The following is a 13,675-nucleotide window of genomic DNA, read 5'->3' as shown; positions in this document are numbered from 1 at the left end:
ACTGACGTTTTCATCGTTCCTCAGGAAATCTTTTTTTTTTTTTTTTAAATATAGAGGCATATTTATGGTGTTGAGATCCAAGTAATAATCCAGATCTGTTGGAAGAAAATGCTGCATCACTCACCAACAGAGCAGTACGTTGTCATTAATAGCGGCGAATGGCGGCGGCAGGCATTTAAAGAATGATTACATCAGTGTTTCATCAACATACAACTACTAAAATGACCAAACAACATGGTTGTGACAGAACACTGAGGCAGTAAGTAAATAAAGAGAACAAAAGAATGTGTAGGATGTTTTTGACTGGCAGTATTGACAGTGTGACGTTAATTCAAGTAAAGGATCTGAATTTTCCTCGCCACTCAGGCTGAGCAGCTGCCAATGCGCTGAGCCTGTCAGGGTGGATGCTGTACTGTACTGTGATGTAGATATAAAGTATAAAAACATGGAGATTGAAGGAGCTTACTGTGTCTTTAAGCTGTCGTCCTGTCCTGCTGTCTCCTCCCAGCATGCGGTCACCACATGAAAGTGGCTTTCATGCCTCCTGTGGAGGACATCGCGCCCGGCGCCACTGTTCTGTCCATTTGTCTTCTCCGTCAGCGACCACCACGGTGGCACCATCTCCGGCTCCTCTTCAACATCACACATCCGCCCTGTGGATGACCAGGCACCAGAGGTCAGAGGTCACACAGAGGCTGAGCTTCTTCTTACCTCCAGGGAATGTTTCGTTTGATGGTGGATGTTATGAGCTCAGTCTTGACATTTGAATATCCTGATTTTGACCCTGTTGTTGTGGATCCTCAGACCTTCACCAACCTGCTGCGGGTGGAGGAGGGCGGAGGTGCCTTTATGACGGAGGAGCACTCCTGGTCCAGGATCGGGACAGCAGGGAGGAGGCGTCCTGAGGGTGAAGGTCAGAGGGACAGCTCTGTCATGGGCGACTGGAGCTGCAGGGCCGAATGCTGCTGAAGGGAGACGAGTTCACCCTGCAGGACGTGAGAGGACTGAGACTCAGGTTAGGAGTGTTGTGTGTGTGTGTGTTTGTGTGTGTGTGTGTGTGTGTGTGTGTGTGTGTGTGTGTGTGTGTTTGAGTCTATCCTTGTTGGTAGTGAAAAATGATCCGTACACTGTTAATGTTGGGTCTGACTCATAAGACATCAACTACTTATCTCCTCTTTTCTTTCTCTCCTCTCTGCAGCAGAAACAGTCTGACATTAACTTTAACTGTTTTATCTGCTTCACATGTTCATAACAGTTTGTTTCATCATCGACTGAAGAGAAAATACTGAGTAGAAACTTAATGATAATTCATCCACGTATTTAAAATATATCCTTAATCTGACTTTAATAGTAATTATATTATAGATAATTTTTTTTAAATTCTAGTTATGTGATAATACATTTCACCTTGTTGAATATCGCTTTTGGATGTGGTTATAACCAAATTTACTGGCAGGTATCAGCGTTTCTTCTCATATCATATTAAGAACTTCATTCATGGTTCAGATGATGTTGCTTATAATAAACAACTCCGCCTCTTTCACATGAACGCCGCTCGTAGCCGGACAGGTAAACCCAGGGTTAACTGAGCCAGTTGATAACCTGCTTCGTAGACAGGTTATCAGGACGGTCAATGTTAGGTTCAGTTAAGCCCAGATAACTAAAAGTTATCCTGGGTATGTTGAACCTACGGTTTTAGGATAGGTTTTAGGTTTGTTATAGGTCGTGGTTCACATGTAGCTGTGAAGGCATGAAGGTGGTCTAACTATAGCTGCAATGTACAGATATTTTAGAAAGAAACGCTGTTCCTTCTTTATTTCATCAAGTTTCCTTTGGTTTTTTCTCTTTGGTTTTCAGACTCAGCTTCTAATATACAGAAACTTATCAATGAAGGTCTCAGACACGTAACACAGAGCGGTTTGGTTTGTCGGATCATTGGCTGCAGTTACAAGGAGACCAAACATGATCAAAGCTGTGTGAATATTACAGAGCACTGACACTAATGAGACGGTTCCATACCTCACTGTCCATGATTACTCAATGCAGACATTAAACTCTGACCGCACGAGACTGGTTCCTCTGTAAACTGTTAGTCTGCGCCGCCCTTTGATCGGATCTTAGTGGCAATGTGTTTACAGAGTCACCGATCCAGGAACATAAACTAAAACCTCAGGAGGAAACACATGGTCTTTACGTGTGGTGTCTGAGTGTGATTGGTCTCTGAAGAGAGTTTTGTTTTTTTTTCTTGACCTACAAATATGTTGAAACTTTTGGTCTCTGTGTTTTGGCTCTTTCATCTGACATACAGCTCCAGTTATTAACTCTGACAAACAAAAATCTGTTCCAAATGATGCTCATTAATCAGAAATAACTGTTTTTATTTTTTAAAGGGGACCTTTTATGCTCTTCTGAGTTTTTCCTCACATGTAGTGTGTTAAATAGGTTTTTGTGCATGTAATGGTCTCCACAGTCACAAGGATCACAGTTTACACCAAAGGGAGAAACTCTGTTCAGAGTAAAAACTTTTTTTTCTCCTTTGTATGAAACGCCTCGTGGGGGTCCAGACATTACTTCCTGGTCTTATTGACATCAATACTTGCCCCACACACAAGGCACAGCACATAACTACTTATAATCTCAGACTTTTCATTAGTTTTGTAGCCATGCCGAGAAGACAGCGTTCTTAATTTCCTGCAGAAATCATCTTCGTTTTTCCACGGTTCTCCACCGCTCCAGACATTATATTGTGAGCCCACACATCAAGGAGGACTGCTTCAGGAACCACGCACAGTTAGACATTTCATTTTCATTTTTTTATTTCTCTAATTCACACTTCGTTTAATTCACACTTAATCAGGCTGAGCAGGGGACTCAGGCTCACAGCCTGTCAGTCTGCATTGTTATTGTGGAACTGTGATGTTTAACTGCATTACCGCGACCTGATGATGTAAGTAAGAAGCAGCAGCAAACATATAAATGCTTAAACGTTTGTCAATATTGACATGCTGTACCTCGTTAGCTCAGATAAATTATCCATAATTTAACCGCTGAGTTCATTTTTCAGTAACTATGCGCACTAAAGTTTAATTCATTCAGATTTACTGGCATCGTAAACCAGCAGGAGGTGAAGCAGTGGAGATTCGCTACCTGTAGACTCTCTGTCTGTTCCTCCATTATTTATATTCCTTTAGTCCGGAAGTGTCCACACATAAAAAAAAATCCAAAAGATTTGTCATAAAGTATTCCAAGTTATAAATTTTGTCATCCGAAGTCTTTGCAGACTGTCCAGCGTCTTGATTCGCAGCACTCTTCATATTTCTCCCCCCTTCTGGCTGCGGGACAGTGGGTACACTTGTTTTCTGCTCCAGTCCAGCTTGTGAAGGTGGATCAGGTCTGTCATCTTCTGGTTCAGGATCGGACTCTTGCTGAACAACAAGGCAGAACCGAAGCCGCCACAGCCATTTGTTTAGACAAGACGTGCGGAACTTATCGTTGCCATGGTAGTTGCAAGCTGACCAATCAGAGCCCAGTGTGCTCAGCTTCAGAGGGAGGAGGGTGAATAGCGTACAGTATAAAATGTACAGTAAAATGAAAATAATGTCTTTTCAGAACATTAAAGCATCTAAATCTATTTTTAGTCGACACCAAGAATGAAATGATGAAAAATGGCCATAATAGGTCCTCTTTAAAACATTATCAAACGCCTTGTTTTACAGGATGATGACTCCTCGCTGCTCTGAGGGTGGAGGGCGTTGACTTGACTTGATTTAGGATTGTTATTAAAGGATTCAGGTTAATAATTGAAGTCTGTCTAAACACAGTAGTCAGGTGTGAACATGGACACTGACAAAAGATCCTGAGGAGATTAAAACCTCCTCTTTAGTTGTTTTTTTTTAAATATGGTAAATATTTTATTTTATTGTGTTCATGTTTCACTCCCTTTGGTATTGTTTTTATCTTTATCTTTATTTGTTTTATTATTACATTTTCACAATTTGTCATTAGTCTCAGATTGTTCTGTCTTGTTCTCAGCTCGTCAGTCCTTTGTGAACCTGTGTGATACAAATAAAGGTTGATTGATAGACTGACTGTGTTGCAGGTACATCCACGATGACTCTGAGACGACTGAGGATGAGGTCGGTCTGAAGGTGACGGACGGTCTGAACTCAGCTGATGTGATCCTGCCAATACAGGTGAGTTTCAGTAAAACATCAACCAGCAGAAACCAGGCGACCAGGTGAGTCTGTCTGAGAGAAAGAACTTTAAGAGCTCACATTCATGAGAAGTGAAAAAAGAGATATTTGTACTTTAGAGTGTTGAAGTCGATGAAAGGTTGAACTGACCTGCATCATGACCCTTCTCGCCTTGCTGCAGTGATGAACAGGTGCAAGTGAACACACCTGTGCAGTGACGCTGCTGTGATCAGAGACGGCAGCAACACACTTTACAGCCAGCTATTTACTTTCTCTTTAAACATGGATGACCTCACATTTAACAACACAAGCATTATTCCAGTGATTGATGCTATGAGAGGAATTCTGGCGCGGGGCCAGGGCCGTTTTAGATTTGAAAATAGATAATTATATGACTATATTCTTGTGTATTTTTTTTTAACTCTCATTGCAAGAATATGGCTACATATACATATACATATATATATATATATATATATATATATATACTGTATATATATGTTTACAGCCAAAAAGAACCCTATATTTTGTATTAATTAAGTAGACCTACCTTATTAATAAAAACCTTTGTTTACACTATGGCTCAGTGAAGTGTCAGCTCAATAATGCATGTACTTTGAAAAAGCACTGCAATGAATAAGGTATTTGTTTTGTTCTCATGTCATCGTTGCAATCTTTTGGACTAATTTGGCAGTGGTTTGACAACAGTGGGTCTATTATGCTGCATACACTGTTTAGAGACCAATGGAGGAACAAGTGTTGAAAAATTTGTGGTCATCATCTTATAGTATCTCTTATAGTATATCTTCCGTTTGTGTTTTGTTTGTGCGCGTATATTTTGTTTGTTTTGAGCGTAAAACAGTAGTCTAGTTATCAATTCACGTTCAGTCATCCTCAGCACTTCAACTCACAAGCACAAGATGTAATGTCTTTTGTTGAAGAATGAAAATGAATTTATTAAACCCTAACCCTAACCCTTCTTCCCTCCATTCTTTTTCCCGTAGCCTCGAAACACGTTTCAGGCACAGAAATGATCCTTGCTTTAAGTCCTGGTAAACATCTAAGAGTCTAAGACAAACAGAGAAGCAGATACTATAAATATCCACAAACAATTAAAAAAGTCAAGCACACTTTTTTCAAGGTACAATTTTAAAAAGATCAGTGTGTATTGACAGCAAAAACGGTCTTTCTCAGACCTTTCTCAGACCTGGACCTCACTGTGTGTGTTATCTGTGGCTCACAGAGGTTCAGTGTACAGAATACAGATGTTCTAGTCTCTGTAGTCTCTCTGTGAGCTCATTGCATCAGGAAGTGTGAATATGTGATGAGCTACGCGGACCCTCTGCCTTCCCCCCTGCTGTTTTTAGATCCTGCCGATGAATGACGAGCCCCCCCAGCTGGGTGGAGGTCTGCGGGGGGAGCTGAGCTGTGAGGAGGGGGGGCGGGTACAGGTGACGGTGGACTACCTGTCGGCCACGGACCGGGACAGCGATGACTCCAGGCTGACCTACATGCTGGCCCGGAGGCCGGGTAGAGGGGAGCTGCAGAGAGCCGGACTGACTGTGGACAAGTTCTCCCAGCAGGACCTGCTGCAGGGACACATCTACTACGCCCACACAGGTGAGGACGAGAGGCCTCCTCTCTTCTGATTGGCTCACCGACCTGTTGTTACTAGAGCTCCAGAGAGAAGCCTGAGAGAGGAGATGTAAAACTACATTGAGATGGTTTTTGGTTCTTAAAACCACAAATATATCTTCTTATGGATCAACACTTCAAATAAAACACAGGAGAAGAGGAAAATATGGAGCTTTTTAATGGCCTTAAGGATATTAACTTTTTATGTCTCAGTTTGTTATCAAACATAATGATCATAATTGATTTGAACTGTCACATTCAGTGCAACTGGTTCCTTCAGTGACTCAGTTCTGTGTGTTCAGGAGGAGAGATCGGACCTGAGCCGGTGTTCGACACAGTCACCCTCATCATTTCTGACGGTGAGGCTGGAGGGACGGAGAGCTGTTGCCATGGAGACGCCCCACCCCCTCCCGTCCCCCTCCACGGCACACTTCCTGTGTACGACCTCAACGTCACTGTCCTTCCTGTCAACAACAAAGTGCCATCCGTCAGTCTGGGTAAGACTCCTCTGTCTCAGTGATGTTGTTTGTAAAGTGTCAGGAGACTAAAGGTGGGATTGTTGTGACAGTGGATTATGCTGCAGGTGGTTAATCCATTCATCCATTTTCTGCATCTTATCCAGGTCCATGTTGACTTCATTTGATTAATTATATCATTAGGAATGATTATATACTGCTAGAGGCTATGAGGCCAAGGGGTCTGTACTGGTTTTCCATCATGTTGTTAAACGTTAGATCATATTCCACTCTTTGTGATTTTAGAAGAGTCTAAAGTCTTAAATTGAACTGCCCTCACATTTTCATTATCGCTGCTGGTTATTATATCATATTATATTAAATATTATCTGTCCTCATCAGTAACTGAGACCTGGGCTCTGACAAAAACATGAATCTTTCTTTAATTATAGCTGCAAACTTGTCACCTTTCCCACGTAAACCTTCTACTACCCACTTGAATTTGCAGCTTCATTAAAGTAAAAGATTTAAGGACCTTTTCCACCTGCGCTGCAGAAACGTCTCAATAAGAAAGAGGGATAAATACTGCAGCTTTCTCTCTGTGTGTGTGTGTGTGTGTGTGTGTGTGTGTGTGTGTGTGTGTGTGTGTTGTGTTCTTGTTGATGCCAACACCTCCTGGTTTTCGCTGCTGACAATCCTCTTAATGCAGCAGAGCAGCTCTGACCCCAACGACACGCCGTCACCTATCAGTCCAACACACACTCTGCACTGGGAGGGGTGAGGGAGGGGGCGCTGTAACACACACAAGAACATGCAACACACACACACACACACACACACTTTCTGTCTCTCCTGGGGAGGGTGATAGTTCTCGCCGGAGTCGGAGCCAAGAAGAGGGATTGGAGGAGCTCTGTGGTTATCAATGGAGACCAGTGACCACTGGGACACACACTGGGATGACTGAGAGAAAGTGTGTGTGTGTGTGTGTGTGTGTGTGTGTGTGTTTGTGTTTACACTCTGCAAGAAATCTCAGTAGTGAGTCCTTTTGTCTGCTCCAACATTTAAACGTCTTAATTTCCTTAAAAAAAAAAAACAGACTCTGGCAGAAATGAGAAATTCTTTCTTACAGGATAAAACACGTTTTCATTCTGTTTTCTTTTTTTATGATCTTATTTTACAAATATGAGACATAATTACTTGTCAGGACAGATATTGATTGAGATAAACGTCCACAGTATTTTTTAAAATCCTTTCAAAAATCTGCTGGTGTGAGAGTTTTTACAGCTCATGTTGTTGAAGTTGAATTTTTCCACTGTAAATTACTGCAAACCTGTATCAGACCCTTCCTGTTCCAGGACACAAACATGTCCGGACAGGTCTTCATTAAGTTGATCTTATTGGAAACAAGATGAAATATTCTCACAGTACTGTCTGTGTTAAGATTATAAGAATTTTTAAGTTTCAATTATAGATAGATGATGTTGGGGGAGGAGGTGGAGCAGGAGGTAGAGCAGGTCTTCCACTAATCAGAAGGTTGGTGGTTCGACGCCTGGCTCCTTCAGTCCACGTGCTGAGATGGGCAAGATACTGAACTCTAAGATGGCTGTTCCATCAGCGTATGAGTGTGTGTGTGCCACGGTAGATGCACTGTATGTGTAGATGTGTGAATGTGTGTGTGTGAATGGGTGAATGTGCTTGTAGTGTTGTTGCTTTGAGGGGTCATTTAGACTAAACAAGTTCAGTCCATTTACCATAGAAAACACATAATAAAATCAAGAGGCTCGCAGTTGTGACGAAATCTGTTCATCCACAGACTCCTGACACACACACATACACACACACACACACACACACACACACACACACACACACACAGACAGACAGACAGACTCACAATGTGAAATCAATACCATCCACATTGTTACGTCTGGTAACAATAAATAGATATATAAATAAACATGTTGCATGCATGCTAATCTACTCTGGAAAAGTCTTGCCTTCGTAATTTTATAAAAATAAAAGGTATAAAGTATCAAAATCAAAATGAACTTAAAAGTACCAAAGGTTAAAGTGCTCATCATGCAGAATAACACACATTATTGTGTTATGATTAACACTAATGTATCACTTAAATGCTGCAGCTGCTAAAGAGGAAGATAATACACTGCTGAGTATCTTCAGCTATAATAACATGTCAGATTGTATTTCTTGATAATATGAATCTGTGAAGTTATCAAATAATTGTAGAGCAGTAAAACGCACATTGTTTCCTTTTGAACTGTGGTGGAGTAGAAACTGAAGTTAAGTCCAAGTTGAACTTTCTATTTCAGTTAAATTTGTCTTAATTAAATTAGCACAAACACACTGTGAACCTGTCAGAGCTGTTGAGAAGTTTCCCGCTCATTTCTAGAAATTTCCTGAAACCAGCGACACTTCACTTAGAAGAAGTTTCGCATTTAAAACTGATGACATTTCATATTAAAGAGCAAAGTTTATGTTGTGTTCATGTCAGTCAGTTGTTTTTTATAGTGTGTGTTTGTTGTGTATGAGCAACTGTATCTGCTGTGCCCAACGTCTCATTGTTTGCACAATGCATTGTGGGTGATTTATTTGGCATTTGTGTTTATGCGTGTGTGTGCGTGTGCGTGCGTGTGTGTGTGTGTGTGTGTGTGTGTTGTTATTGTCAGTGTGTTGTCTGGGCTAACGAGGTTGGCACTGACGTGTTTAAGTGAAATCTGCCTATTGTTTGCTGGTATTGGGTGAGATTATCATTTTCCTGTGTGTGTGTGTGTGTGTGTGTGTGTGTGTGTGTGTGTGTGTGTGTGTGTGTGGGTGTGTGTGTTCCCCAGGAGAGTGTGGACAGCGGACAATGAATGTCTTTACAAAACAAAAGAGAAAAGAAGCGCATCCCTCTGTCACAATAGCCAACGTGTAGTAGCCGTCTCGCTAGCCGGATTACTGCAGCGCTACCAGCAGCACGATAACTCGCTAATCCTGCCAGCATATCTCGCCATTCATTCAACACCGGCACCGCCAAGCAGTGCAGGGTTTGGGGGGCTTGTGATGGAGGCGTCGGGGGGGTATACGTGGCGTTTCTTGGTCTAATTAATTAGCAGTGAATAAAGACGCAGAGTAAGAGCATTAGCACAGAGAAACAAGAGGAATCCGGCTTTACCTTGTCTCTTATTTTAGAGGGACGCTGGTTTATCGGTGAGATCCAGGACTGTCCATCATTAATGCTCACACACACATTCACACAATGTATATACACACATACACTGAGTATGTATACATGGGTTTTGTCAGTATGGAGGCAGGTTCAGAGGTGTTTGTGTTTGTTAATTAACAGCAGAGTGGAGGAGGATGGATTCATTAGCAGCTGAAAAGAACAGAGGGATGGACGGATGGACAGGTTGATAGATGGTTGGATTAAATAAAATGATTATATTATTATTATTGTTACTATAGCAATGGATTCTGGGTAAAGAAGTTCAAGTTGTCTTGAAACATTTTCCCCTCGCTGCCATTTGCAAACTTTCCTCATGAAGTTTTCATGTGACTGAACGACTGTGTCTTGGTTCAGGTGAGTCTCTGTTGGTGGTGGACGAGGGCTCCTCAGCCTGTTTATGTGGGGGGGTCCTGGGCGCCTCAGACCCTGACAGCCCCCCTGACCAGCTGACCTTTCACCTGGAGACTCCGCCTCTGCATGGCTTCCTGGAGAACACGCTGCCAACACCTGGCTCCGAGAAGAGCAACGCAGGAGTCCGAGTCGGTCAGTGTGTGTGTGTGTGTGTGTGTGTGTGTGTGTGTGTGTGTGTGTGTGTATGTGTGTGCATGCGTGCGTGCGTATATGCGTGCGTGTGTGTGTGTTTGTGTGTGTGTGTTAAAGATACATCTGACTTGACCCTGAACTTTTTCTTTTTCCCAGAATCCTTCAGTCTCGTCCACCTGACCTCTGGTTTCATCAACTACATCCAATCAGAGCACAAAGGGGCGGAGCCAACTGTCGACCAGTTGTCCATCTGTGTGAGTGATGGGCTGTATCGCTCCGCCCCTGTCACCCTCTACATCATCATCAATCCAACCAATGACGAGACGCCTTCTCTGCTCCTCACCAACTTCACCGTACGTATCCGCCAGGACTGCTTCAGTTTCCTGTAATCATCACTATGACCTCATGGGGGCATTGTGTAGTTACTCCTGTTCTCCTCCTGCAGGTGAAGGAGGGTGGGATCAGGGAGCTGACTCCGTCCATACTGAACGGTCTGGACCTGGACGCCCCCCCGGACCTCCTCACCTTCACAGTGGTGCAGCCACCGGCTCACGGCTGGCTGATCAACGGCATCTACGGCGCAGACATGAGTCGCTACAGAGAGATGGGAGCTGACCTCCTGCAGAGGAGCCTCCCCATCACCTCCTTCACCCTGCATGAGCTCCGACAAGGTGCGAGACAAACCAAATAACACAACATTCTGTGTGTGTAGTCGCACAGACTCTCACGGTGGAGCTGTGATGTCATCAGTGTCGACTGAAAACCAGACTGAAATATCTCAACAACAAAATACAATATGTTATAATATGTAAGTAATATGTATGATATGTTCCCCAGTGGATGAATCCAATACTTTTTGAGACGTTTCAGTCCTGACCACAGTGTTGGACTGACCGACCGACACTAACACCCACAGAGCTAGAAATAATCATAATAATAATAAACTTTATTTATACAGAACTTTTCCAAACAAAGCTACAAAGTGCTGCAGCCTGTGAAGACTGGAATGAGCCATATAAAGTCCTTCAATTAAAAATAATACAAAATAAAATAGATAGAAATATCCAACAACAGTATCAGATAAAAAACAACGAAAACAGTAACAGCAATAAAGCAGAGGACATGTTGGAAATAAAACAGGGTGTTAATATTAATTAAAAAAAACCCAGTTACCTTCAGTCCTGAACCAGGACTTGGGAGCACTCAGCAGAGCCGGCCTGAGGATCTGAGGCTCTGGTTCATGGATGAGCAGCATTTCAGCAACGTATCTGGGAATGAAACTTAAAACCAATTCCAGAACTGACCGGTGACCAGTGAAGAGAGGCTGAGGCAGGAGAGATGTGATCTTCTGAAAAGCCTGTTAATAAAGTCAAAATAGGACAAAGATTTAAAGGGTTATTACAACTTGTTTTTATCAGCTCTCAGCCTCCTTTCCCTCCCACAGTTTTTAAATCTATGTGTTAATATATATACAGCAGGTGTGTTTGTATAGTTGTACATGTCTATATATCGTTTATATTTTTTTATTTTTAGTGTGTAAACAAAGACACCATAAGAAATGTGAAGGTAAACAGAATCTCTGTTCTGCTCCTCCTCCTGCTCACTGCCAAATATCCCTGCCCTCCCTTTCACCTGCCCTCCTTCTCCCTGTCTCTTCATCCCACCCCTGTCCTCCTCCTCGTCCTCCTCCTCCTCCTCTCCGCAGGCATGAAGATCATGTACATGCACGATGACACAGAAACCCTGAAGGACTTCGTGGCTCTGCAGCTGACAGATGGCGTCCACACAGTCCAGGGGACGGCTCAGGTCACAGTGCTGCCGGTCAACGACGAGAAACCGCGACTGCTCAAGNTCTAGGGCACATTCTATAAATTGCAGTTCTATGCTGATGCACCGACGCACCAGACGTATTGACGTCGTCAACCTGACCGACCAATCATAGCGAATTACGGGCAGTGACGCACTTTCCTACCCGCCTCCTTGTTTGCGTGTGTAGCGGTAGCACATGGAGAGCGATGGCTGAAAGCCAAACGGAGTTTGGCCATATCGCCCACCCCTAGATGAGCAGCATTTCAGCAATGTATCTGGGAATGAAACTTAAAACCAATTGCAGAACTGACTGGAGACCAGTGAAGAGAGGCTGAGGCAGGAGAGATGTGATCTTCTGAAAAGCCTGTTAATAAAGTCAAAATAGGACAAAGATTTAAAGGGTTATTACAACTTGTTTTTATCAGCTCTCAGCCTCCTTTCCCTCCCACAGTTTTTAAATCTATATGTGTTAATATATATACAGCAGGTCTAAGTGTGTTTGTATAGTTGTACATGTCTATATATCGTTTATATTTCTTTATTTTTAGTGTGTAAACAAAGACACCATAAGAAATGTGAAGGTAAACAGAATCTCTGTTCTGCTCCTCCTCCTGCTCACTGCCAAATATCCCTGCCCTCCCTTTCACCTGCCCTCCTTCTCCCTGTCTCTTCATCCCACCCCTGTCCTCCTCCTCGTCCTCCTCCTCCTCCTCTCCGCAGGCATGAAGATCATGTACATGCACGATGACACAGAAACCCTGAAGGACTTCGTGGCTCTGCAGCTGACAGATGGCGTCCACACAGTCCAGGGGACGGCTCAGGTCACAGTGCTGCCGGTCAACGACGAGAAACCGCGACTGCTCAAGTACACGCACGCAAAAAATATTAAACGATTATATAGACATGTACAACTTATACAAACCACACCTGCCTGTAATACTATATTAACACATAGATTTAAAAAACTGTGGGAGGAAAGGAGGCTGAGAGCTGATAAAAACAAGTCTGTAATAACCCTTTAAATCTTTGTCCTATTTTGACTTTATTAACAGGCTTTTCAGAAGAGATCACATCTCTCCTGCCTCAGCCTCGTCTTCACTGGTTCACCGCTCAGTTCTGGATTGGTTTTAAAGGTTTTCATTCCCAGTATACGTTGCTGAGAAGCTGCCTCAATCCATGCAACCAGAAGCCTCCAGATCTACTCAGGCCGGCTCTGCTGAAGTGTCCCAACGTCCTCGCAGTTTCGAGACTGGAAGTAACTGGGTTTTTTTTTAATTAATATTAACACCTGTTTTATTTCCACCTGTCCTCTGCTTTATTTGCTGTTACGTTTTCGTTGTTTTTATCTGATACTGTTGTTGAAATTTTATTTTCATTTTATTTTGTATTATTTTTAATTGAAGGACTTGAATTATGGCTCATCCAGTCTTCACAGGCTCCCTGCAGACTTTCTAGGCTTTGTTTTGGAAAAGTTCTGTATAAATAAAGTTATTATTATTATGATTATTTCTAGCATCTGTTAAGTGGGTTGTCAGTGTCGGTTCGTCTATTCCAACACTGTGGTCAGGACTGGAAACGTTCTCGAAACAGTATTGGATTCGATCCACTGGGGAACATATCATACATATACTTACATATTATAAACATATTGTATTTTGTTGTGAGATATTCGTATCGCGCTTTCAGTGCACATCTGATGAACATCACAGCCTCTCTCTATCTCTATATCGTGTGCTGACTACCACAACAACAGAATGGTTTGTGTTATTTTGGGTGTCTCGCACCTGTCGATCTCTCTCTGCGGCTATACG

General features: G+C 42.8%; 1 protein-coding gene across 1 annotated transcript in view; it reads left to right on the top strand.

The window, feature by feature from the left end:
• The window catches only part of LOC111227569 (FRAS1-related extracellular matrix protein 1-like), a 44,032-nt gene that overhangs the window by 10,931 nt on the left and 19,426 nt on the right, over positions 1-13,675 (top strand). The window contains exons 10-16 of the mRNA XM_022753115.1: positions 4,100-4,193; positions 5,561-5,813; positions 6,131-6,325; positions 9,867-10,055; positions 10,212-10,408; positions 10,501-10,726; positions 12,585-12,729. Coding sequence (XP_022608836.1) covers positions 4,100-4,193; positions 5,561-5,813; positions 6,131-6,325; positions 9,867-10,055; positions 10,212-10,408; positions 10,501-10,726; positions 12,585-12,729 — 1,299 coding nt within the window. The remainder of the gene's footprint in view (positions 1-4,099; positions 4,194-5,560; positions 5,814-6,130; positions 6,326-9,866; positions 10,056-10,211; positions 10,409-10,500; positions 10,727-12,584; positions 12,730-13,675) is intronic.

This window comes from Seriola dumerili, unplaced genomic scaffold (genome assembly GCF_002260705.1).
Source record: "Seriola dumerili isolate Sdu_G_001 unplaced genomic scaffold, Sdu_1.0 BDQW01000189.1, whole genome shotgun sequence".
Classification (NCBI taxonomy): Eukaryota; Metazoa; Chordata; class Actinopteri; order Carangiformes; family Carangidae; genus Seriola; species Seriola dumerili.
Note: the sequence above shows the minus strand (reverse complement) of the source record. Positions and strands in the feature narration are given on the sequence as shown.